The sequence below is a fragment of the Microcaecilia unicolor genome, chromosome 14, assembly GCF_901765095.1.
Source record: "Microcaecilia unicolor chromosome 14, aMicUni1.1, whole genome shotgun sequence".
Taxonomy (NCBI): domain Eukaryota; kingdom Metazoa; phylum Chordata; class Amphibia; order Gymnophiona; family Siphonopidae; genus Microcaecilia; species Microcaecilia unicolor.
In genome coordinates, this window is record NC_044044.1 from 53,603,270 (window position 1) to 53,629,566 (window position 26,297).

The window sequence follows — 26,297 nt, forward strand, 5'->3', positions numbered from 1 at the left end:
AGTAGGGAATGGAGGGAGGATGTCAGGGTGATATTTAGTTAAGTGTGAGGATTAGGGGTCACATTGGGCTCGCTGAACCACCAGAGATTTGATGTCCCCTGAAGGAGCAGGGGATGCTGGAAGACCTCAGATTCCTGGCCTGCAGCAGATTTAGATAGAACAGGAAGTACCTGTTCTTACGTTTAAACCTGTAATTGTGCTGGTGGCAGTGGCGTACCAAGGGGGGGGGGGGGGGCGGTCCGCCCCGGGTGCACGCCGCTGGGGGGGGGGGGTGCCGCGCGCCTGCCGGCTCTTCGTTTTCATGCTCCCTCTGCCCCGGAACAGGAAGTAACCTGTCGGCTCTTCGTTTTCATGCTCCCTTTGCCCCGGAACAGGTTACTTCCTGTTCCGGGGCAGAGGGAGCATGAAAACGAAGAGCCGGCAGGCGCGCAGCACCCCCCCCTCCCCCCCCCAGCGGAGTGCATTTTCTTTCGCCGGGGGGGGGGGGGGGGGTGTCGCGCTGTTCCGGGGGGGGGGGGGGGGGCGCTGCACCCGGGGGGTGGGGCGGGGCGCATCGGCGATCCGCCCCGGGTGTCAGCCCCCCTAGAAACGCCACTGGCTGGTGGCAGTGCTAGGAGGAGAGCATAGCAGCTAGAGCAGAAGAGCACACTCTGGCCATAACAAACGGTAAACCCACTACTACTACTACTAACTAGCATTTCTAAAGCGCTACTAGGGTTACGCAGCGCTGTACAATTTGCCGTGAGGCAGGCTTTTGTTACCCTTAAGCTTTACCCTGAGCCAGTGCCTCACCTGACTTGTGCCTTAAGTTGGTCCTGGTAGCAGACAAAGAATACTGACCCCTCTCTCCTGGTGCCTTTTTATACTTGCATGTAGTCTGGGTACTCGATACATGCTGCCATGCCATCCGACCCAGAAGCGGCTGTACAGATGGGGGGGGGGGGGGGGTTCTAGTTGGTTAGGTTGAAGGATGGTCTGAAGTTCATCAAGTCAGCCTTCTTTTGATTTCTTAACCCTCTTTCTACCCAGGGGGAGGATGGAGGAGAAGCAAAACCCTCCCCCTAACAAACCCCTGTGCATTTGAAATCAGTTTTGCTATGGCTTTTAGACCTCCTTCCCAAACCACATATGGGGCAATCAAACTCCCAGGACCACTATTTCTCCCAAAGCGTGAGTACAGTTTGACATGTGCTCACATCTTTTCCTGCTCCCTCACAGGAGCTGGGAAAGACCTTGAAGAAACATTTGGTTCACCCACTGCCTTCAAACGAGATCCTCTCTTCATAAACCATCTCAGACAGATAGTTCTATGACTAGAAATCTACTTCCGTTTCACACACACCTCTTTCTTGGTGCTGGCCTCCTCCACGATCTGCAGGAAACGTTTGATCTGGTCCAGAGTCGGGGGGCAGAAGTCTCCGATGCGGATGTGGTGCAGCTGGATGCCGGGGCAGGTGTCATGGTAGGGGGGCTTCCTCTCGCACAGGGTCACAAGGTGGCGGATGCCATTCTCATGCAAGTACTGGTAGTGGGCCGGCAGTCTTGGCATTGCCATCCCCGCCAGCTGTGGTGCCACCCAGGAGAAGTTATGGGGCGGCTCTGGAGGCATGGTCCTCTCACCTGGGGCACTAGAACCAAATGAGAAAGTGTCAGGAGCCAAAGACTTAACAGAAATTAATAAGATGTGACCATGCTGCGGACTCCCAGCTCAGGCCTTTTGGGGGGTTAAAACCTTTGTGTATAGCTTTAGCTAACTATATGCAACATTTTGGGAAAGATTTGATCCTCATTTACTCAGTTAAAGTTGCCTCCTCCTCATCTAACCCTAGTTATAACCCACCTAGTTTAGTTCTTCCCATTCAGGGCTTCACTGTTGTAATCAGGGCTGTGGAGTCGGAGTCGGGAGCAATTTTGGGTGGCGTCAACTGACTCCAGCTTCAAAATTTAAAAAAAAAAAAAACACATTATAATATATGGCAAATGTATCATTTTAACTTATATAACACAGATCCAGTACTTTAGATCCAGAATAAAAAATGTAAAATATAATATCAGTAGGAGTCAGAGCTGGAGTCCGACAGTAGAAAAATGGAGGAGTCGGAGTCAAAAGTTTGGTGTACTGACTCCAAAGCCCTGATTGTAATGTTGTAAGTCTTACATGTTTTTTTTGTCTGTGTGTCTGTCCTTTCTGTGACTAGATTCTAAGCTCTAAGGAGCAGGGGCTGTCTCTTATTTGTCTCTTTATTGTCCTTTGTATGTCTGGTGGCGTTAAACAAGTGAGAATAATAAAAATTCCTTCCTTCCTCTCATTTTCAGTTACTGCAGAGAGAGTATGGAATCTGAAGAGTAGTCTGTGTTGTTCCCCATGTAAATCAGAGCACAAGATGTTGGTCAACATGGTGCATGCTTCATGGATCACAGATGGCTCTGTGGTTTACACTATTACCCCAGAGGAAAATTTGTAACAAGTGAAAACGACAATCCAGTGCCAGGTAAATACCTACCAAACAGTGACTGGATGAGTCACACATCTATGCTTATGGAAATTAAAGCAATGTATTCAAATCTCACAAATGTTAACATTGCATGAACAGAATGTGGATGCCACAGGAGGGTAATGCCAATGATAATGTAAGAAGAATCTGCCCCTTCTAGACATTTAACCCTCTCCATTATTTAGGAATAAAATTGGAAAAGAACTGCCCTGAAGTTGCATTGCCAAAACGTTTAAGCTGCCTACAGGCAGACAGTGCCAGACACTCTGCTCCCTGCCCTCTGCTGTTCTGGTTTCTCTCTGCTCACCTCGCTCCTTGCTTTGCCTCTTCTGCATTCATAATAGCACCAGCTCTAGGAAAGGATCTTTACTGTCTGCTTCCTGTATCCGCTTTTTAAGCCTTGGCACTGTCAGAGGGAGGGATGGAGCTGCTCCACCCCAAGCAACATGACTTTAGCAGCATGACTAACATACCTATTAAACCTATTAGAGCCCTGGCCAACTCCACTCAGGTTTTACATAGTAACATAGTAGATGACGGCAGAAAAAGACCTGCATGGTCCATCCAGTCTGTCCAACAAGATAAACTCATATGTGCTACTTTTTGTGTATCCCTTACCTTGATTTGTATCTGCCATTTTCAGGTCGCAGATCGTAGAAGTCTGCCCAGCACTATCCCCGCCTCCCAACCACCAGCCCCGCCTCCCCCACCTGGCTCTGCCACCCAATCTCGGCTAAGCTTCTGAGGATCCATTCCTTCTGAACAGGATTCCTTTATGTTTATCCCACGCATTTTTGAATTCCGTTATCATTTTCATCTCCACCACCTCCCGCGGGAGGGCATTCCAAGCATCCACCACTCTCTCCGTGAAAAAATACTTCCTGACATTTTTCTTGAGTCTGCCCCCCTTCAATCTCATTTCATGTCCTCTCGTTTTACCGCCTTCCCATCTCCGGAAAAGGTTCATTTGCGGATTTATACCTTTCAAATATCTGAACGTCTTTATCATATCACCCCTGTTTCTCCTCTCCTCCAGGGTATACATGTTCTGGTGCGCAAGTCTCTCCTCATACGTCTTGTAACGCAAATCCCATACCATTTTCGTAGCTTTTCTTTGCACCGCTTCAATTCTTTTTACATCCTTAGCAAGATACGGCCTCCACTTTTGGCTAACTCTTCTACACTGCCCCAGACTTAGCAAAAGGTTTCCCATGTACACTGCTGTCAAAAACCCTTTTTTGCACAGCCTCAGTATTGTTAATAACTGCATTACCATGCATTTTAATGTGGTATGTGGTAATGGTTTCCGCATGAATTAACACCTGCGCTGAAACCATAGTAAAACCAGGTTCCTGCCCTATGGCAAGTAGCAAACCTCACATATAAGCCAAGAAGACCCAGGGAAGAAATGTGACCCAGTTCATCTCTGCTGAGTTTTTAGACAACACATGAACTACAAGTAAGATCTCCACTAGCTTGCAGTATTATTGTATCCTGTATGAAAAGCATCGACATCCTTGCACATACACCAGAGGAATCCCCACTTAGCATGCACCTCAAGCATCCTAACAAACTGAGCACTACGAACATAAGCAGCGCCAGCCATACTGGGACAGACCGAAGGTCTATCAAGCCCAGTATCCTGTTTCCAACAGTGGCCAATCCAGGTCACAAGTACCTGGCAAGAACCCAAAAGAGTAAAAACAGATTTTATGCTGCTTATCCTAGAAATAAGCAGAGGATTTTCTCAAATCCATCTTAATAATGCCTTACGGACTTTTCTTGTAGGAACTTCTCCAAACCTTTTTTAAACCCTGCTGTCAATCCACAATTATCATTCTGTTAACCACCATTCCTGTATCGTCCAAAGACACTAGTCTTTGTCAGTGTCATATCATGCTGCCTAAGATAATTCACAACTCCCAAGTCCCTGCCAGGAGAGCTTATGATCAAATTGAAGAAGTTGCATTGGTTGCCAAGCGTTCCTGATTCAGTATAAATTATTGTTATTTTTTTTTTTTGTTACATTTGTACCCCGCGCTTTCCCACTCATGGCAGGCTCAATGCGGCTTACATGGGGCAATGGAGGGTTAAGTGACTTGCCCAGAGTCACAAGGAGCTGCAGTGGGAATCAAACCCAGTTCCCCAGGATCAGAGTCCGCTGCACTAACCACTAGGCTACTCCCCCACTAGCAACATTCCATGTAGAAGCCTGCCCTTGCAGATTAGCAACGTGGCAGGACGTCAGACTCACAGAAACAGAAGCCTGCGCGGCCATGTTGCCGATCTGCAAGGGCAGGCTTCGACGTGGAATGTTGCTAGTGGAATAGCAACATTCCATGTAGAATCTCAAATAGTAGCAACAGAATCTCAATAGTAGCAACATTCCATGTAGGATATCAAATAGGCTGGGATTCTGGAATCTTGCTATTCTTTGGGGTTCTACATGGAATGTTGCTACTTTTTAAGATTCTGCATGGAATCCTGTTAATGAGACTTGATATACCGCCCTTTCTGAGGTTTTTGCAACTCCATTCAAAGTGGTTTACATATATACAAGCTGTCCATCTGCTCCTTGCTTGTTCCAGTCCACCTAATCCAGCTTCTCCAGCCCGCCTGATCCAGCTTCTCCAGCCAGTCGATCCAGCCTGTCCCATCCGCCTAATCAGTGCACCTGCTCCAGCTTGTTCCTGCCTGCCTGCTAGCCTATAAAACCAACCTCCAAAGTGCTACAGTCTGCTCCAGTCCTGCCACCTGTTCCAGTCCATCTATCTCAGCTGGTCTACTTCAGTGCTCCAGCCCATCCGTTCCAGTTTACTTCAATCCGTCTGCTCCAGCTGACTCTAGTCCTGCTCCTGCCTGCCTGTTAACCCATCAACCAACCTGCCTGCCTGCTTGCTAGCTTGTCTGCCATTGACTTACTTGCCTGCCTGCTAACTTGTCAGCCATTGACTTACCTGCTCTCCAGCCCTCAATCCCATCAATTCCAAACCTCCAATCCAGCTTTCCGCTCTTTCTCTCCGTTTCACACCTCAGTCACTAAATACACACCTGCTACACCTCAATCACTATTTATGGCCCCTGTCCACATTCTCTTCCTTGCCCTGTCCCTTCCTAATCTTTTTCCCCTCCCCCACCGCTGTCTACCGCTGGAAGTCATTGCCCACCCATGTCCCCTCCCTTCCTGCTCGCTACGCCAATACCCTATTCACTCCATCCCTCACCACCTCACCATCTCTCTTGTCCCCCTCCTCCTTCCTAGCTCTCAACCTTCAACACTTCCTTCCTGCCATTAACCCATCACCGTTCCTACTAAGTGCATCCCGTCTTCGTCGCCCGACCTCCCCCACCCTCCTTCGCACTCTTTTACTCCTCCTCTTGCTATCTGTGGGAGACATTAATCCTAATCCAGGCCCCCCTCACCTGGCCTCCTTCTATCCATGCAAATGATTCCGTGATGTCTCCAATCTCATCTCTATTCCCCTCCTTCCCCCCTCTTCTCTCCCCTTCTCATGTGCCCTGTGGAATGCCCACTCGGTCTGCAACAAACTGCCCTTCATCCATGATCTCTTCATCTCTCGCTCCCTTCAACTGCTCGCCCTAACTGAAACCTGGCTCTCCCCTGACGACTCTGCCTCAGTCGCGGCCCTTTGCCATGGAGGTTATCTCTTCTCCCACACTCCCCGCCCAGTTGGCCGCAGTGGAGGCGTCGGGCTACTACTCTCGCCCTCCTGTAGTTTCCAACCCCTCCTCCTACCGCAGTCTCACTGCTTCTCATCCTTTGAAGCACACTCCATCCAGCTATTCCACCCATTGCCACTCAGAGTGGCAGTCATTTACTGCCCCCCTAATAAATCCCTCTCCTCCTTCCTCACCGACTTTGATGCCTGGCTTTCCGTTTTTCTTGAACCCTCATCTCCGTCCCTCATTCTCGGAGACTTTAACATACACGTTGATGACCTATCCGACCCTCACGCTCCTCAGTTCCTCACTCTAATATCCTCCTTCAACCTCCAACTATGCTCCACCACCCCTACTCACCGAGATGGCCATTGTCTTGACCTCATCCTCTCCTCTTCCGGCTCTCCCTCCAATTTCAACGCTTCAGCTCTTCCTCTCTCCGATCGCCTGATCACCTTCACACTTCTTCACCCCCCCCCCCTCAGCCCAGTCCAACTCTTACCACTACCTCCAGGAATCTGCAGGCTATTGTCCCTCCCACATTATCCTCTAGTATTTCTAATCTCCTCCCCTCCATCATGTCCTCCGAGTCTGTCGACAAGGCTGTCTCCGCTTCCTATGCCACTCTCTCCTTTGCTCTGGACACCCTCGCACCATCCACCTCCCGTCCCACAAAGCGTACTATTCCTCAGTCTTGGCTGACTCCTTGCATCCGCTACCTTCGTTCCTGAACCCGATCTGCTGAACGCCTCTGGAGGAAATCTCGCACCCATTCAGATTTCCTTCACTACAAATTCATGCTATCCTCCTTCCACTCCTCCCTATTCCTTGCCAAACAGGACTATTACACCCAATTGACCAACTCTCTCAGCTCCAATCCCCGTCGTCTCTTCGCCACCCTTAACTCCCTCCTCAAAGTGCCCCCCGCTCCCACCCCCCCTCGCTCTCTCCTCAATCACTGGCCGATTACTTCCGCGACAAGGTGCAAAAGATCAACCTTGAGTTCACTAGCAAGCCATCTCCGCATCTTCACCCTTCAACCCTCTCCCTCAACCAACCAACCCAGGCCTCTCTCTCCTCCTTTCCTGACATCACCGAGGAGGAAACCGCTCGCCTTCTTTCCTCCTCAAAATGCACCACCTGTTCCTCTGATCCCATCCCCACCAACTTACTTACCACCATCTCTCATACTGTCACCCCCACCATCTGTCATAACCTCAACCTCTCTCTCTCCACTGCAACTGTCCCTGACACTTTCAAGCACGCCGTAGTCACACCTCTCCTCAAAAAACCCTCACTTGAACCTACCTGTACCTCCAACTATCGCCTCATCTCCCTCCTACCCTTCCTCTCCAAAATACTTGAGCGTGTCGTTCACAGCCGCTGCCTTGATTTTCTCTCCTCTCATGCCATCCGCGATCCACTTCAATCCGGTTTTCGCCCCCTTCACTCGACAGAAACAGCACTCTCTAAAGTCTGTAATGACCTGTTCCTTGCCAAATCCAGAGGCCACTACTCCATCCTCATCCTCCTCGATCTATCCGCCGCTTTTGACAATGTCAATCATGATTTACTCCTTGCCACACTGTCCTCAATTGGGTTCCAGGGCTCTGTCCTCTCCTGGTTCTCCTCCTGTCTCTCCCACTGCACCTTCAGAGTTCACTCTCATGGATCTTCCTCCACCCCCATTCCGCTATCTGTTGGTGTTCCCCAGGGATCTGTCCTTGGACCCCTTCTCTTCTCAATCTACACCCCTTCCCTGGGCTCCCTGATCTCATCTCATGGCTTCCAGTATCATCTCTATGCTGATGACACCCAGCTGTATCTCACATACCAAACATCACCGTGGAGACCCAGGCAAAGATATCGGCCTGCTTATCAGACATTGCTGCCTGGATGTCCAACCGCCACCTGAAACTGAACATGTCCAAGACTGAGCTCATCGACTTTCCACCAAAACCCACTTCTCCTCTTCCTCCACTTTCCATCTCAGTTGATAACACCCTCATCCTCCCCGTCATCTTCGACTCCTCCCTCTCCTTCTCCACGCATATCCAGCAGATAGCCAAGACCTGTCGCTTCTTCCTCTTCAACATCAGCAAAATTCGCCCTTTCCTCTCTGAACACACCACCCGAACCCTCGTCCACGCTCTCATTACCTTGCGCCTTGACTACTGCAACCTACTCCTCACGGGCCTCCCACTTAGCCATCTATCCCCCCTTCAATCTGGCCAGAACTCTGCTGCACGTCTTATATTCCGCCAGAACCGATCTACTCATATCACCCCTCTTCCTCAGGTCACTTCACTGGCTTCTAATCAGATATCGTATTCAGTTCAAGCTTCTCCTTCTTACCTACAAATGCACTCAGTCTGCTGCCCCTCACTACCTCTCTACCCTCATCTCCCCTTATGTTTCAGCCCGAAACCTCCGTTCACAGGACAAATCCCTCCTCTCGGTACCCTTCTCCACCACCGCCAACTCCAGGCTCCGCTCATTCTGCCTCGCCTCACCCTATGCCTGGAACAACCTTCCTGAGCCCTTACGCCAAGCCCCCTCCCTGCCCATCTTCAAGTCTTTGCTCAAAGCCCACCTCTTCAATGCTGCCTTCGGCACCTCTCACCTCTCAGAAAATCCAGACTGCCCCAATTTGACTACCCCTATCGGACTGACTGTTCACTTGTCCTTTAGATTGTAAGCTCTTTGAGCAGGGACTGTCCTTTATGTTAAATTGTACAGCGCTGCGTAACCCTAGTAGCGCTTTAGAAATGTTACTACTACTACTACTACTATTTAGCATTTCTATAGCGCTACAAGGCATACGCAGCGCTGCACAAACATAGAAGAAAGACAGTCCCTGCTCAAAGAGCTTACAATCTAATAGACAAAAAATAAATAAATGTTAAATAGTAGTAGTAGTTATTTGTACCTGGAGCAATGGAGTGACTTGCCCAGAGTCACAAGGAGCTGCCTGTGCCCTGAAGTGGGAATCAAACTCAGTTCCCCAGGACCAGAGTCCACCACCCTAACCACTAGGCCACTCCTCCACTGTTTTAAAGTAGTAACTAATATTGTATCATTTGTCATCTCTGCTAGTTTGCACTTGTAGATCTTTGAGATCTGTCACATCTAATTTATTTCCTTTTGGGTGGTACGTTTACAGCAATACAGAACCACAATTTTTAAAAATATTATGGTACCTATATTGTGGAATAAGTTACCCCCAACGAGAATACTCAAATCCTTGAATCGGTTTAAAAGAATGCTAAAGATGCAGCTGTTTCAGTGTGCTTTTGCAGACTACTTAAATTTTTACTGAGAATGAAGAGTGTGCCATTTTCTTTAAGCCAGGTTGGTCACGTGATACTCAGAGCAGTAATAGAAGGGAGTAGAGTTTGTTTCATGTGTGATTTTATGTGGTTCTTATATGTAATTAATGATTTAATATGATTTACTGTACACTGCTTAGAATGGTAGATTGCGCAGTACAGAAATAAATAAATATATACATACATGACAAAGCAGGAGAAACCTCACTACAGAGGGCAGGTGGTCACTGACCCACAAAGGAGGCACTAGAACCTGTTCCATGAATAAAGTGAGTCAGAGCAGCCCAGGCTGGGCGTGGTATGGGTATAGATAACCACAACGCTGCTGCTCCAGCAAGGAACAGAAGAGATTTCTTACACAATTATATCACAATGTGTTCACTTAAGGAATGAAATAGCAAAGTTTCTACTTTCTCCCTTATAAGGGATGCCAGAGTTGTTAGTGTACATTCACCACAGCTGAGAGAAGCAGGGAAAGTAGTCAGGATGAGTATTGTGTTCAATTCTGGTCGCCGCATCTCAAGAAAGATATAGTAGAATTGGAAAAGGTGCAGCGAAGGGCGACTAAAATGATAGTGGGGATGGGACGACTTCCCTATGAAGAAAGACTAAGGAGGCTAGGGCTATACAGCTTGGAGAAGAGACGGCTGAGGGGAGACATGATAGAGGTATATAAAATAATGAGTGGAGTGGAACAGGTGGATGTGAAGCGTCTGTTCACGCTTTCCAAAAATACTAGGACTAGGGGGCATGCGATTAAACTACAGTGTAGTAAATTTAAAACAAATCGGAGAAAATGCTTCTTGGAATCACTGTGGATTGACATTCCATGTGTAAAGGGGAAAAGGATAATGATAGGAGTGTACTACCGTCCGCCTGGCCAGGATGAACAGACAGATGCAGAAATGTTAAAGGAAATTAGGGACGCAAACAAAATGGGCAACACAATAATAATGGGTGATTTCAATTACCCTGATATTGACTGGGTAAATGTAACAGCAGGACACGCTAGGGAGGTAAAATTCCATGATGAAATGAAGGACAGCTTTATGGAGCAGCTGGTACACGAACCGATGAGAGAAGGAAAAATTCTAGACCTAGTCCTTAGTGGAGCGCATGATTTGGTGCCGCTTGATAACAGTGATCATAATATGATCAGATTTGATATTAGCTCTGAAGTAACTATACATAGGAAATCAAATACGTTAGCGTTTAACTTTAAAAAAGGAGACTATGATAAAATGAGAAGAATGGTGAAAAGAAAACTTAGAGGAATGACTGCGAGGGTCAAAAATTTATATCAGGCGGGGAGGTCACGTGATGCTGTGAGGGGAAGTGGACGTGCCTAGCTTCGCCCGCTCAGGGAACCCCATCCTTCGGCTCTTTTTGTTAGCAGAACGACGTTAATTGGAACTGAAACTACCTCAAATACCGGAGAAGAACGCATGGACAAATTTCTAAGCAGACATTCAACGCAAATGTCCTCAAAATCTTCAAAAAGAATACAAGATCGTGCGCGCATGGGGGAAGACAAGATGGCGTCGACGCCACCATCTCCCTCGCAAATACAACAGCCATCCACCTTGATCCCTGAGATAACAGAAGCGGTAGTAAAAGCACTGGATCCCCGGTTTTTACAACTATCGGAACAGATAGCAGGGATTGCTCAGTCTACCGCGGAACTTACTCGGCGAGCCGGGGAGTTGGAGTGTAGAGTATCAGACGTCGAAGACATTCTGGAGTCACACTCCTCAGCGATAAAGCAGCTGGAATCCTTAACTAAATCTCAACAAGAGAAGATTGAAGATCTAGAAAATAGATCTCGAAGAGAAAATTTGCGATTTCTCGGCTTTCCTGAATCGCTGCCAGAAAAATCTTTACTAACCACTCTGCAAACTTGGCTAACAGCACAATTTCCGTCAGCGGGGGAAATTTATCCTATCACCCTAGAACGTGCTCACCGAGTGGGGCCAGTCCGTGCGACGGACAATAGGCCCAGGATCATAATCGCAAAGTTTCATCGATACTCACAAAAAGCACAGATTCTAAGTCATTATAAAAGCCATCCGGAGGATGTAAAATTTGATGGGCAGAGAATACGACTCTTCCAGGATTACTCCGGGGCTCTTTCCACGAAGCGACGGACATTTTCTCCAGTTTGTGCGCTACTAGTAGCAAAACACCTACGCTTTTCCTTACAATATCCAGCCATACTGAAAGTTTCACAAGGGAATCGCTGGCACTCATTTCACTCGCCTGAGGAGGCAAAAAGCTGGCTGGAGACATTAGCAATAGAATCCTGACGGGTTTGATTGACTTTTATTGAAACTTATAATTGTAAAAGAAATGCTAATGGTAACTTGTATAGAAGTAAGTTCCAGAGATATAGTGTAATAGAAAACGAAATGTTATACATTATAAATGAAGGATGGGGGGTCCCTTAGGGCATCATTCTGACTATTGTCCCGCGCTTGACGTAGAAGGTCCGGGACAAAATGGTGGGAGTTTGGGGGTTTAAAAGAAGGGGGGGGAGGGAGGGAGCTGGGAGTGTGGGTAAAAAAAAACTATATACTGCTAAGTGCATGCAAACAATGATAAATGTGAAGGAGGTAATAGCAAATAATTATAAATTCTTGCGGTCTAATTTCTCAGTGGGTTGCCGTCCAAAAGTCCATGACGGTTTTCCCCAATCTGAGAGATTGGTCAGCAGGTTGGTGTCTCAGAGAGAGTGGTTCCCGGAGGAGGCTGGGCATCCGGGGGCTCAAAACAAAATGGTTAAAATCTTGAGATGTGGTGACAGGCAAAACCAAAAGGTGCGGTCAAACTTAGAATAGTTTCGTGGAATGTTGCCGGCATCTCATCCCCAATAAAACGTTCCAAAATATTGACCCAATTAAAAAGACAGAATGCAGACATAGCGTGTCTGCAAGAAACAAAACTAACGGACACGGAACACCAAAAATTGCAGCAGCAATGGGTAGAACATTGTTACTATTCGTCTGCGGACAAAAAACGTAGTGGGGTAGCCATTTTGATTAAAAAAAGATTGCAATGTCAGACACAGCTATTGTATAAAGACAGTGAAGGTAGAATAGTACTCTTGAAGGTAAATTATCAGGGTCAAAACTTTTACTTATGTGCACTCTATGGGCCTAATGGGTATTCACAATCCTTTTTTCAATCTCTTATAACTCTGGGTCATAAATACCTAGATGCCCCTTGGGTTTGGGCAGGTGATTTCAATACAGTCTTAGACCCACAATTGGACCGATCATCACCAAGCCCTGGCCCGGGGTCTGGGAGGAAGGGAGGACTTGCTCATTTTTGCTCCACCTTACAAGTGGTAGACCCGTGGCGCCTACTAAATCCTACTGTCAGAGATTATACACATCAATCGAAGGCCCACCAAACATGGTCGCGCATAGATTATATACTGATATCTACCACTTGGTTTCATAAAATCCACCAAGCTATCATTGGCCCCTTAGCTGTTTCAGATCATACTCCAATATGGATAGATTTGACAATGGAGGAGAGAGCTAGGGAGTCTCATATGTGGAGATTCCCCTCCTATTTAAAACAAGATAAAAAATTTCTAGAACATCTACTATTGAGTTGGAAAAATTATGAGGAAACAAATCTAAGCTCCTGTTCATCTGCAACACTCTTTTGGGAAGCTTCCAAGGCAGTGATGCGAGGAGAGGTGATAGCATTTATGAGTGCTAGAAATAAACGTTTAGCGACTGCTATTATTAATCTAGAAAAGGATTACCGAAAAACAAAACAGATATTTATAGCAAATCCAACACCCTTAAATAGAGAACAGATGAATGCTTCTTTAGCGGCATTAAATGCATATATTCATGAAAAAACTAAATCCAGACTAATCTTTAGGAAACATAACTACCAACGTTTTGGAAACAAATCCGGGAAATTACTAGCACACCTGGCACGTTCTGAAACTCATTCGAAATTCATCCCTATGATAAGTACAGAAGGTGGACGCCCTACTTCTACTCCAACAGAAATGGCACGTTTTCCATTCATATTTCAAAAAGATGTACACAAGGCCACAAAATGAGCAAGGCCCGGTTTTAACTGATTATCTTGAAGACGCAGGTCTACCAAAGCTATCTCCAGCAGCTCAGCTCCACTTATCACAGCCTATCCAAGCCGTAGAAATTCAAAAAGTAATTAAATCCCTGCCAGGAGGTTCATCTCTGGGCTTAGACGGCTTTTCCCATGAGTATTACAAAATGTTGGAGTTACAATTGTGTGGCCCATTACTGGATTACTATGATGCAGTGGTGGATAGGGGTTTTTTCTCTTCTTTGGAAAATGAAGCGTTGATCACTCTAATACCAAAGCCTGGTAAACCGCGTGACAGGGTTGAATCCTATAGGCCTATATCCTTACTAAATGTTGACCTAAAAATTTTGGCCAGGATTCTAGCTGACCGACTAGCTATTCATATACCTCAGGTAGTGGGAGAACATCAAGTAGGATTTGTACGAGGACGTCATTCTGTCCTTAATGTGAGAAAAGTACTTTTATCTACAGCTCATTGTAAATCAAACAAACAACAATTAGCATTGGTCAGTCTAGATGCGGAGAAAGCATTTGATAAGGTTCAATGGGATTATTTATTTCAGGTTCTTACACATATAGGTATAGGAGGTTGGTTCCTACAGGCTATTAAATCTTTATATTACAACCCGACTGCTAGTATTTTGGTAAATGGATATAAATCACATTCATTTGAGGTGTCCCAGGGAACGAGGCAGGGATGCCCATTGTCCCCATTATTATTCTTGCTTTATTTAGAACCCTTATTGCGAACCATACAGCAAGATACGGATATTTTTGGGGTTGAGTTGCCGGAGCAGCCAGTGAAGATATTGGCGTTTGCGGATGATATTTTCCTCACGCTCACTCGACCAGATAGTTCTATACCAAGATTACTGTCAACACTAGATGAATTCACCTTTTACTCAGGATTCTCCCTAAACTATCAAAAATCATTGGTCTTACCAATTCAGTCTGAAATAAAAGATAATTGGGTTGGCCCATTCCCGTTAAAGTGGGAATCTACAGTAGTAAAATATTAAGGGATATATATTACGGCGGATCTATCACAACTATACCATAAAAATATAGAGGCCCACAAAACCAAAATGGAAGAGGTAATGCGGGGCTGGCAGGGATTACCCATTTCATTGCTGGGACGAGTGGCGCTGTACAATATGATCTTATTTCCAAAATGGATTTATATGTTTCAAACTCTGCCACTCATGTTGAGTTATAAAGACGAAAAATGGTTGGGCAGGCAGTTAACCAAATTTCTTTGGCAAGGGAAAAGAGCACGTATATCACTCGTGAGAGCCATGTTACCACGTGTCAAGGGGGGATTGGGGTTGTTGAATTTACGCCTTTTCACAGTAGCTAGTAGTGCTCGTCACCTCTCAGACTGGTTCAGATCGACTCAATTTTTCACCTGTACCAGGTCAGAAGTATCCCTCCTGAAACCACAGCATTTTGCCCATTGGCTCCATTCCACGGCAAAGGGAACAAACCTCTCGAGACACTTAAATATAATTTTTCGGCCTCTGCGTAGGGCATGGAGGTTGATGTGTAGAATATATGCTATAAACCCTAAGATGACCCCGCTACTGCCAATTCAAGGGAATTGTGATTTCCCTGTGGGAGATACATCGCGAGTATTTCAAGTGTGGGCCGCGAAAGGGATATGTTATCTCTTTCATGTGATAACGGAGCAGGGGACTATTAAGCCATTTCAAAGTTTATGTGAGGAATTTGGTCTAGCCGAAGGTGACATATTTGCATACTATCAAATTCGCCACTATGTGCAGTCCTTGGACAGTAGGATGCTCACTTCAGAAGTATGGGAGAGACTGAAGGATATATTGGATTTAGAGGCCCAACTCCGCACCCCGCTAAAATACTTTTGTGGGCAGAGGCAGTGGCAACCAGACTATCCAATCCTTCCAGCACCACTACTCGATTGAGTAGGCGGGCTAGTGCTGTTTTCCCTAAGTGTGATAGGTCATGAGCTTGAGACACTACAGGCCAAGCTAGGTGGCGTGGCACCAGAACTCTGGTATCAGGGAGATGTAACCAGCCATCAGGTCTCCTTACTGCACCTTCTTCTTGAGCCCATTTCTCTTCCATTTGGGTATACATAGGTGTCCATTCTTGCAATCGAATTTGGAACAGGGGGGTCACAGTACTTGCTGGGGGTCCTCGAGCAGCTTCCTTGGCCACCCGATCAGCATGGCGGTTCCCTCGGGCCACTGGAGTATCTATTCTTTGGTGTCCCCTGCAATGAATGACAGCTACCTTCTTAGGGGCCCACACAGCCTCTAGCAACTGAAGTATTTCAGGTCCATACTTAACAGGTTGGCCTGCAGCATTTATGAGTCCCTTTTCCTTATACAAAGCTCCATGAGCATGTAGAGTTGTGAAGGCATATTTGGAATCAGTATAAATGTTGGTTACCAGTCCTGCTGCTAACTCCAGAGCTCGTATGAGGGCCACAAGTTCTGCTTTCTGAGCTGAAGTTCCTTGGGGCAGGGCTCTTGCTTCTATCACCTTGTCTTCTGTCACCACAGCATAGCCTGCCAGTCGCTTGGAGTTCTCCACATAACTGCTTCCATCTGTGAAATAAATTACATCTGGGTCCCTCCATGGAACATCTTTAAGATCTGGTCGACTGGAATACACTTCATCCATGGTTTGGATACAGTCATGATCCGGTGGTCCCTCAGATGCTGGCAAAAGAGTGGCGGGATTGAATGTAGCCACTGTTTCCAGGTGTATCCGTGGATTCTCACACAAACTAGCTTGGTACTTAACCATGCGGTTATTTGTAAACCAGTGGTTGCCCTTATACTCCATGAGGGTGAGAACTGCATGGGGGACTTTAACAACCAGTTCTTGCCCCAAGGTCAACTTATCAGCTTCCTGGACCAGTAAGGCTGTTGCTGCAATGGCCCTCATGCAGGCTGGCCATCCTTTAGCCACTCCATCCAGCTGTTTAGACAGGTATGCAACAGGCCTCTGCCAGGATCCCATCATCTGGGTCAGCACACCCAGAGCAACCCCCTGTCTCTCATGGACATACAATGAGAAAAGTTTCTCCACATCAGGAAGGCCTAACGCAGGGGCTTGGAGTAGGGCTTTCTTTATGGCAATGAAAGATTGTTGAGCAGTAGATCCCCATTCAAATGGTTCCTTTTCACCCCCCTTTGTGGCTTGGTATAGGGGTTTCGCCATCAATGCAAAATTTGGAATCCAAATTCTGCAGAATCCGGCTGCTCCCAGAAATTCCCTAACTTCCCTTCTGGACTTGGGTTGGGGAATTGCAGCTACTGCTTGCTTCCTACTAGCATCCAATCTCCGACTTCCCTGGGAAATGCAAAAGCCCAGATACTTCACTTCTGACTGACAAAGTTGGGCCTTTGAGCGTGAGACCTTATAGCCTGCATCCAAGAGTAGCTCCAGCAATTCTCTGGTAGCCTCAAAACACTCTTCCTGAGTCACTGCTGCAATCAGGAGATCATCTACATACTGGAGTAAAACTCGCCTGGAAGGCTCAGATTTAAAAGTCTTAAGGTCTTGTCCTAGGGCTGTCCCCAAAAATAGTGGGGGAATTCTTGAACCCCTGTGGCAGGCGGGTCCATGTATACTGAAGCTTCCTTCCTGTTACTGGGTTTTCCCATTGAAAGGCAAAAAGCAATTGACTGGCGGGGGGCCACCCGAATACAAAAGAAGGCATCTTTTAGGTCTAGTGTCGTGAAATGGGTAGCTCCAGAAGGTATCAATCCTAGCAGGACATATGGATTAGGCACTACAGGGTGTAATGAAATAGTGGATTTGTTAACCACTCGTAAGTCTTGGACTGGCCGGTAATCCTCAGTCCCTGGCTTCTGAACTGGCAATAGTGGCGTATTCCATGGAGACTGGCAAGGACGAATAATTCCATGGGATAACAGACGATTCAAATGTGCTTGGATCCCTTCCAGAGCCTTTCTGGGAATTGGGTATTGGCGAAGATGGATTGGCCGGGCACTTGGAAGTAAGTCTACATGTACAGGAGGAATATTTCGGGCCAACCCTGGGGAATTATCTTCTGCCCATACCCCACTGACCTGAAAGCTGTCTGCCAGGGGTAGGTCAACTTGGCCCTGCGACTGATGCAGCCGCCATTCTTCTTCAAGAGGGCAACAGAAACTCAGTATACCCTTAGGGCTGGATGCTGGGGGCCGAAAGGAGACTGAAGTCTGGCCATCAGAGTCAAAGGAAATTTGGGCCCTAAGCTTGGACAGCAGGTCTCGACCTAACAAAGGGATTGGACAGTCTGGCATATACAGGAATTCATGAGTGACTATGTGTGAGCCCAATTGGCATCTACGGGTTGTCAGGAAGGGCCTCCGGTTCTGCACCCCCGTGGCACCCACCACTCGGACAGTTTTTCCAGACACAGGCGCTAATCGCTCCGTCACAACAGAATGTTCAGCTCCTGTATCAATCATGAATGGAATTGAGCGGCTCCCTATAGTTAACTTGACCATAGGTTCCTGGGAGCCCAGTTTGTAGGAACCCGGTCTGTCCTATTCGTCCCATTCTGCCATCTCGGCTATCCCGATGATGTCAGATTCAGGAGGCTCATATCTTCCCTCTCGAACTCGGCCTCGGCTTCCTCGATCTCCTGGTCCCCTTCTCAGTCCCTGGCGCCTCTGGGGGCATTCATCTTTCCAGTGCCCTCTTTCCTTACAATAGGCACACTGATCCCTCTCCAATCTTGGTCTGGGATTCTCCCCCCTTGGCCGGGATTGATTGAAGGAATCTCGGAGCCTGGCTGGTGGTCCGGGGTCCCACTTTGGCTTCCCATTAGCTAGAGGTCGACCTCGATTAAGAGTGGAATTAGTAATGGCTGCCGCTAAAAGGTCGGCCTTCTTCTGCATCTTCCGGTCAGCCTCTCGGCGCACCTCCTGATCTCTATTAATGAAAACCTTGGTTGCGATCTCAATTAGCTGGGTGGTATTCATCCCTGCGAATCCCTCCTGACGCTGCAACTTCTTCCGGATATCTGGCATACTCTGGGCCACCAATGCGCTATTCACCATTCTCTGGTTTTCTTGGGCTTCAGGGTCAAATGGGGTGTATGTTCTGTAGGCTTCAATTAGTCGCTCTAGAAAGGCCCCAGGGGATTCAGTTGCCCCTTGGAGAATTTCAGAGACCTTTGCCAGATTAATGGGCCTCTTTATGCCTTTCCTCATACCTTCCAGTAAGTCCCGGCAATAGCCAGACAACAGTTCATAGTGCTGCCCATCATTCGGATCCCAATCTGGAGCTGCGCGAGGAAACCGAGCTCTAACCCATCCCTCTGGGTCCTGTGTCCTCTCGGGAACACGCTCTCGCGTGATGGCCTCAGCATTTTGCAAAATCTTCCGCCTCTCCTCAGTTGTGAAGAGGGTCAGGAGAAGTTGTTGACAATCAGTCCAGGTTGGGTTATGGGTGGCCATAATGCTAGTCACTAGGTCCACCACCGCCTGAGGCTTTTCAGTATAAGAGGGATAATGCGTCTTCCAATTCAGGAGATCGGTGGTTGTGAAGGGTACATACTGATAGGCCTGTGCCTGTATAACCTGACCCTGATTATTAGGATCCGGTCGAGTGGTAGTTACCTGACGAAGTGGCAGAACTCTCGAGGAGGTGGGAATGGAACCTGAGGTAGAGCTAGGAGCTACCCTCCTATCATGCTCAAAGGTAATTGCAGCAGGTCCTAACCCATTCAGTGGAGGTGTGTTGAACCCCTGAGGGATGGGGAGGGTACTCATAGACTGAGAGGTGGTCACAGGTGAATCAGTCCATTGAAAGGGATGCCGGGCCCCTGATGAGTGGGTAGGGGTATTAGAAGGAGAGGCTGGGCTGTCGGGAGTTGAGGAGTCAGGGAGTGGAACCCAAAACGGGTCTTCAGAGGTTAACAGGAGAGGATTTGGCACAGAAGGGTAGAGGCCAGGTGAAAAGTCCAACCTAGGGTGTGGCAGGTTTGGCACAGGAGGGGAAGAACTATCCGGAGAAGCCTGTGCTGGAGAGGCTTGGGCTGGGCGGCGTGGATCTCTGGGGGCGGCACGGAACCCCAACAATGGGCCATAAGGTGGCGGCTCAAGGTCTGAGGGGTCATCAGAGAGTATGGGTTTCTCAGACAGGGTAGGGGCGGAAGCCACCGATTGGGTGGTAGGCTTCCTAGGGCTCTTTCCCTCTTCTAGTTTAGATTTTCTAATCTTTCTTTGAACACGGCCTAACATGAATTTTACTGGGGATCCCATATAAGTTTTCAACCAAGAGGGAGGGTCAGTCACAAGGCTGTCCCAGGAATCTACAGTGGGGGAAATAAGTATTTGATCCCTTGCTGATTTTGTAAGTTTGCCCACTGACAAAGACATGAGCAGCCCATAATTGAAGGGTAGGTTATTGGTAACAGTGAGAGATAGCACATCACAAATTAAATCCGGAAAATCACATTGTGGAAAGTATATGAATTTATTTGCATTCTGCAGAGGGAAATAAGTATTTGATCCCCCACCAACCAGTAAGAGATCTGGCCCCTACAGACCAGGTAGATGCTCCAAATCAACTCGTTACCTGCATGACAGACAGCTGTCGGCAATGGTCACCTGTATGAAAGACACCTGTCCACAGACTCAGTGAATCAGTCAGACTCTAACCTCTACAAAATGGCCAAGAGCAAGGAGCTGTCTAAGGATGTCAGGGACAAGATCATACACCTGCACAAGGCTGGAATGGGCTACAAAACCATCAGTAAGACGCTGGGCGAGAAGGAGACAACTGTTGGTGCCATAGTAAGAAAATGGAAGAAGTACAAAATGACTGTCAATCGACAAAGATCTGGGGCTCCACGCAAAATCTCACCTCGTGGGGTATCCTTGATCATGAGGAAGGTTAGAAATCAGCCTACAACTACAAGGGGGGAACTTGTCAATGATCTCAAGGCAGCTGGGACCACTGTCACCACGAAAAACCATTGGTAACACATTACGACATAACGGATTGCAATCCTGCAGTGCCCGCAAGGTCCCCCTGCTCCGGAAGGCACATGTGACGGCCCGTCTGAAGTTTGCCAGTGAACACCTGGATGATGCCGAGAGTGATTGGGAGAAGGTGCTGTGGTCAGATGAGACAAAAATTGAGCTCTTTGGCATGAACTCAACTCGCCGTGTTTGGAGGAAGAGAAATGCTGCCTATGACCCAAAGAACACCGTCCCCACTGTCAAGCATGGAGGTGGAAATGTTATGTTTTGGGGGTGTTTCTCTGCTAAGGGCACAGGACTACTTCACCGCATCAATGGGAGAATGGATGGGGCCATGTACCGTACAATTCTGAGTGACAACCTCCTTCCCTCCACCAGGGCCTTAAAAATGGGTCGTGGCTGGGTCTTCCAGCACGACAATGACCCAAAACATACAGCCAAGGCAACAAGGAGTGGCTCAGGAAGAAGCACATTAGGGTCATGGAGTGGCCTAGCCAGTCACCAGACCTTAATCCCATTGAAAACTTATGGAGGGAGCTGAAGCTGCGAGTTGCCAAGCGACAGCCCAGAACTCTTAATGATTTAGAGATGATCTGCAAAGAGGAGTGGACCAAAATTCCTCCTGACATGTGTGCAAACCTCATCATCAACTACAGAAGACGTCTGACCGCTGTGCTTGCCAACAAGGGTTTTGCCACCAAGTATTAGGTCTTGTTTGCCAGAGGGATCAAATACTTATTTCCCTCTGCAGAATGCAAATAAATTCATATACTTTCCACAATGTGATTTTCCGGATTTAATTTGTGATGTGCTATCTCTCACTGTTACCAATAACCTACCCTTCAATTATGGGCTGCTCATGTCTTTGTCAGTGGGCAAACTTACAAAATCAGCAAGGGATCAAATACTTATTTCCCCCACTGTATATAAGGGAGTTGTTCAGAATATTCTGGTCCTCCTACTACTATGCTGTAGACCTTCCGGATTACTTCAATATCTAAGCTGCCACTAGGGGGCCACCCCACTCCCATAGATGGCCACTCAACTTCACACAAGGTTCTTAAAGTACCTGAGCTTAAAGTCTGTCCATAATCATTAATTAAAAATCCTTTTTTGAAATTTCTAAGCATACAATCTAGGGGGGTAGCAATTGTTCTAGATGATGTCCCACCCATAATGCTTACAGTTACAACACACAAAGAGGGAAGGAGTTTTTGAGAATGCAGTAAGAGGTCTGCACTCTTCTAACATTCAAGCATCACACATCCCATACAGAAAATCCCACCCAACAATTTCAAATTTCTCAGATACAGATAAGCTCAAGCGTTTTCGCTTCTAGTCCCCGCGACTAGAAGGTACTAGGGCCTTTGCTGAGAATTGATCAGATTCTCCTTCCCTCTTTCTTGAGGGGCTGGTTTACAACTTCCTAGCTAGGATTACAATACAAAATACAGAATACATACCCGGCAAATGTTCTCCAGTCAGTTGGGTGCTGGGATTAATGCAGGATTTATCCCACCGCTGCCACCAAGAATTGTTGCAGGAATTGGGATAGGAATTTGTGATGCTTCAGGAGTCAGACAGCACACACCAGAATGAGAGTGAAATCTTCTTTATTTGCCAGCAAACAAAGCAGGACATCAGCATTAAGTCTCTTCTTCTCTTTCTCTCAGCTCTCTGTGTCTTTCTCTCAGCTCTCTGTGTCTTCTCCTTCTTCTATCTGTTCCTTCTGTCCTTCTCTTTCTTCTGAGCTCCTTCTGACGTAAACTGCTTCTGCTCCTACTTAAATAGGGTCCTAAGCCCTCCTCCTAGCCTAGCCCCCTTTACTCCCAATTGGTTTAAGGAATAGATTGGTCACCTTGCCTCAACCAATCATTACTTTTGAAATATCAGTTACATAGGTTTGGTATTCCTCAAACTGACCCAGTCCTACACTTAGCTTATAATTAATCAAGGAGACGAGAGCTAACTAGCCCTGACCTCGTTCACCTATCAGCTTATATATTAAACCAGCCAGAACTGCAGATAAGTCTAACCACATGTTGATCTCCTCAACTGCAGTCTTAAACAGCAGACAAAGAGTAATACAGAATTTAACAGACATTCTACATTTAACTACACAGAGTAAACATATTCTAAATATCAAAAACTTGTAAATACTAATCTATTGCCTCTCTCTAAACAGTATTTCTTCTAAGCATTTTAAACTAATCCTAAACAAACAGCCTGCTATATACCGGCTCATAATAGAATACATGTGTTTGCTTAGCAATCCATCCCTCACAAGGTTGAAAGAAATTCCTGTGTCTGACCTTTCTAACCCAGCCCAGCAAATGTAAATAACTTAAACCAGATAACATTCCTTCACTTGCTAGCAGAACTGAGAATTTAAAATAATATCTGAGCACCTTTAAACAAAATTAACCCTTCATATGATTTCTCAGAATTATTCAATTTCTTTTGCTCACTGCCTCACTTTCATGGCATGTTGAGAGATAGAATTGGAAAATATGATTATTCGAAAGAAGCACAGAAATGGAGTCAAGAGTTAGTCTTAAATATGAGACCAGACCAGGTAGAATCTTGTCTAATGTCAGTTTATCATCTAACAGATAATGCCAGTTGGTGGGAATTGCATTATAAGTTTGTACTAAGATTACATATCTCACCACACAGAGCATATCGGGCTACTCTACGAGAAAATAACAACTGCCCAAGATGTACAGAGGAACAAGCCCATTTGGGCCATATGTTTTGGACCTGCAGGAGAATCAAGCCATTTTGGGTAGCTCTCACAAGACATGTTTCTATCTTTTGGAAAGCTGTTTGGCGCCCATCACCGGAGCAATTGTTTGACGTCTTCCACATACAGAGTCCTACACCACGAGGCATGAAAATCTTCCTGAAAAAAGCTATGTTGATGGCAAGGAAGGTGATATTGCAGCTGTGGTTAGATCCGGCTGGGCCCACGATTGCACACTGGCGCTCGTCAATGATTCAATTTTGTACTTTGGAACGTTCAGGAATATCAGACTTAACCTCAAAGAAAGGAGATATATTTTGTACCACTTGGGCACCCTTTTGGGACACATTGACTTCATCAGCACGAAGCAAGATTTTGAATTTATAAGCTGGACTGAATGCAAAGAGATAGATATGCAATAGCAGGAATAGGCAACTGTTCGGAGGGAGGGGGGGAACGGGAGGGGGGAGGGTGGGAGAGGGAGAAAACATAGTAACATACTTATTTGTTTATTCTGAGACGAGACTAACTGTTAAACATGGTTTTCAAACTTGTAAAATTAATCTGACTTTCAATAAAGAGATTTATAAAAAAAAAAAATTTATATCAGGCGTGGATGCTGTTAAAAAACACCATCCTGGACGCCCAGGCCAAATATATTCTGCGTATTAAAAAAGGAGGACGGAAGACTAAATGACAGCCGGCATGGTTAAATAGTGAGGTGAAGGAAGCTATTAGAGGTAAACGAAAATCCTTCAGAAAATGGAAGAAGGAACCGACTGAAAATAATAAGAAACGGCATAAGGAATGTCAAGTCAAATGCAAAGCGCTGATAAGGAAAGCTAAGATGACTTCGAAAAAAAGATTGCGTTGGAGGCAAAAACATATAGTAAAACTTTTTTGTACATATATTAAAAGCAGGAAGCCGGCAAAAGAATCAGTTGGACCGCTAGATGACCGAGGAGTAAAAGGGGCGATCAGGGAAGACAAAGCCGTAGCGGAGAGATTAAATGAATTTTTTGCTTTGGTCTTCACAGAGGAAGATTTGGGTGGGATACCAGTGCCGGAAATGGTATTCGAAGCTGACGAGTCGGAGAAACTTAATGAATTCTCTGTAAACCTGGAGGATTTAATGGGTCAGTTCTACAACCTGAAGAGTAGCAAATCTCCTGGACCGGATGGTATTCATCCCAGAGTACTGATAGAACTGAAAAATGAGCTTGCGGAGCTATTGTTAGAAATATGTAATTTATCCTTAAAATCAAGAGTGGCTCCGGAAGATTGGAGGGTGGCCAATGTAACACCGATTTTTTAAAAAGGATCCAGAGGTGATCCGGGAAATTATAGACCGGTGAGTCTGATGTCGGTGCCGGGCAAAATGGTAGAGACTATTATTAAGAACAGAATTACAGAGCATATTCAAAACCATGGATTAATCAGACAAAGTCAACATGGATTTAGTGAAGGGAAATCTTGCCTCACCAATCTACTACATTTCTTTGAAGGGGTGAACAAACATGTGGATAAAGGGGAGCCAGTTGATATTGTGTATCTGGATTTTCAGAAGGCGTTTGACAAAGTACCTCATGAAAGACTCCAGAGGAAATTGGAGAGTCATGGGATAGGAGGTAGTGTTCTATTGTGAATTAAAAACTGGTTAAAGGATAGAAAACAGAAAGTAGGGTTAAATAGTCAGTATTCTCAATGGAGAAGGGTAGTTAGTGGGGTTCCCCAGGGCTCTGTGCTGGGACCGCTGCTTTTTAACATATTTATAAATGACCTAGAGATGGGACTAACTAGTGAGGTAATTAAATTTGCGGATGACACAAAGTTATTCAAAGTCGTTAAATCGCAGGCGGATTGTGAAAAATTACAAGCGGACCTTACGAGACTGGGCGTCTAAATGGCAGATGACGTTTAATGTGAACAAGTGCAAAGTGATGCATGTGGGAAAGAGGAACCCGAATTATAGCTATGTCATGCAAGGTTCCACGTTAGGAGTCATGGACCAAGAAAGGGATCTAGGTGTCGTCATTGATGATACGTTGAAACCTTCTGCTCAGTGTGCTGCTGCGGCTAGGAAAGCGAATAGAATGTTGGGTATTATTAGGAAAGGTATAGAAAACAGGTGTGAGGAAGATATAATACCATTGTATCGTTCCATGGTGCAGTGAAGGGCAACGAAAATGATACCGGGGATGGGATGACTTCCCTATGAAGAAAGACTAAGGAGGCTAGGGCTTTTCAGCTTGGAGAAGAGACGGCTGAGGGGAGACATGATAGAGGTATATAAAATAATGAGTGGAGTGGAACAGGTGGATGTGAAGCGTCTGTTCACGCTTTCTAAAAATAGTAGGACTAGGGGGCATGCTATGAAACTACAGTGTAGTACATTTAAAACAAATAGGAGAAAATGTTTCTTCAGCCAACGCGTAATTAAACTCAGGAATTCGTTGCCGGAGAATGTGGTGCAGGCGGTTAGCTTGGCAGAGCTTAAAAAGGGTTTGGACGGTTTCCTAAAGGACAAGTCCATAGACCGCTACTAAATGGACTTGGAAAAATCCACAATTTCAGGAATAACATGTATAGAATGTTTGTACATTTGGCAAGCTGCCAGGTGCCCTTGACCTGGATTGGCCGCTGTCGGGGACAGGATGCTGGGCTTGATGGGCCTTTGGTCTTTTCCCAGTATGGCATTACGTATGTACTTAAGTAGAACCTAAGGGTCTTAACAGAAATGTTGAATGGAATGCTTATTATTAGTTAAATTTTACTTTACTTTCAGAGGAGGGGGCCACTCGTCTTGATAGGGGGAGGTGTCCTCTGATCTGATTGACTGACCCATAATATCTCTGGATTTAAAAGGTCAGCGGAGTCAATTCCCTCTGCGCCATCTTTGTGTTTTCAGCGACTGGGGCTCAGGTTCTTTGGTCGTGTTGAATTTTTTAGGATTAATTCCTGCATCCTTCCTGAA

At 46.3% G+C, this 26,297-nt stretch overlaps 1 protein-coding gene across 10 annotated transcripts in view; it reads right to left on the reverse strand.

Annotated features, from left to right (window-relative positions):
* Positions 1–26,297, reverse strand: part of DUSP23 (dual specificity phosphatase 23) — a 118,763-nt gene that overhangs the window by 10,607 nt on the left and 81,859 nt on the right. For 8 of the 10 annotated variants that reach the window (XM_030187078.1, XM_030187073.1, XM_030187075.1 and 5 more), the window contains one exon: positions 1,343–1,628. In XM_030187078.1, the coding sequence (XP_030042938.1) occupies positions 1,343–1,609 (267 nt within the window). In that variant the 5' untranslated portion in view covers positions 1,610–1,628. Of the gene's footprint in view, positions 1–1,342; positions 1,629–1,840; positions 1,863–2,802; positions 2,879–26,297 lie in introns of those variants that run through there. The other 2 variants (XM_030187071.1, XM_030187080.1) reach the window with 2 other exon arrangements.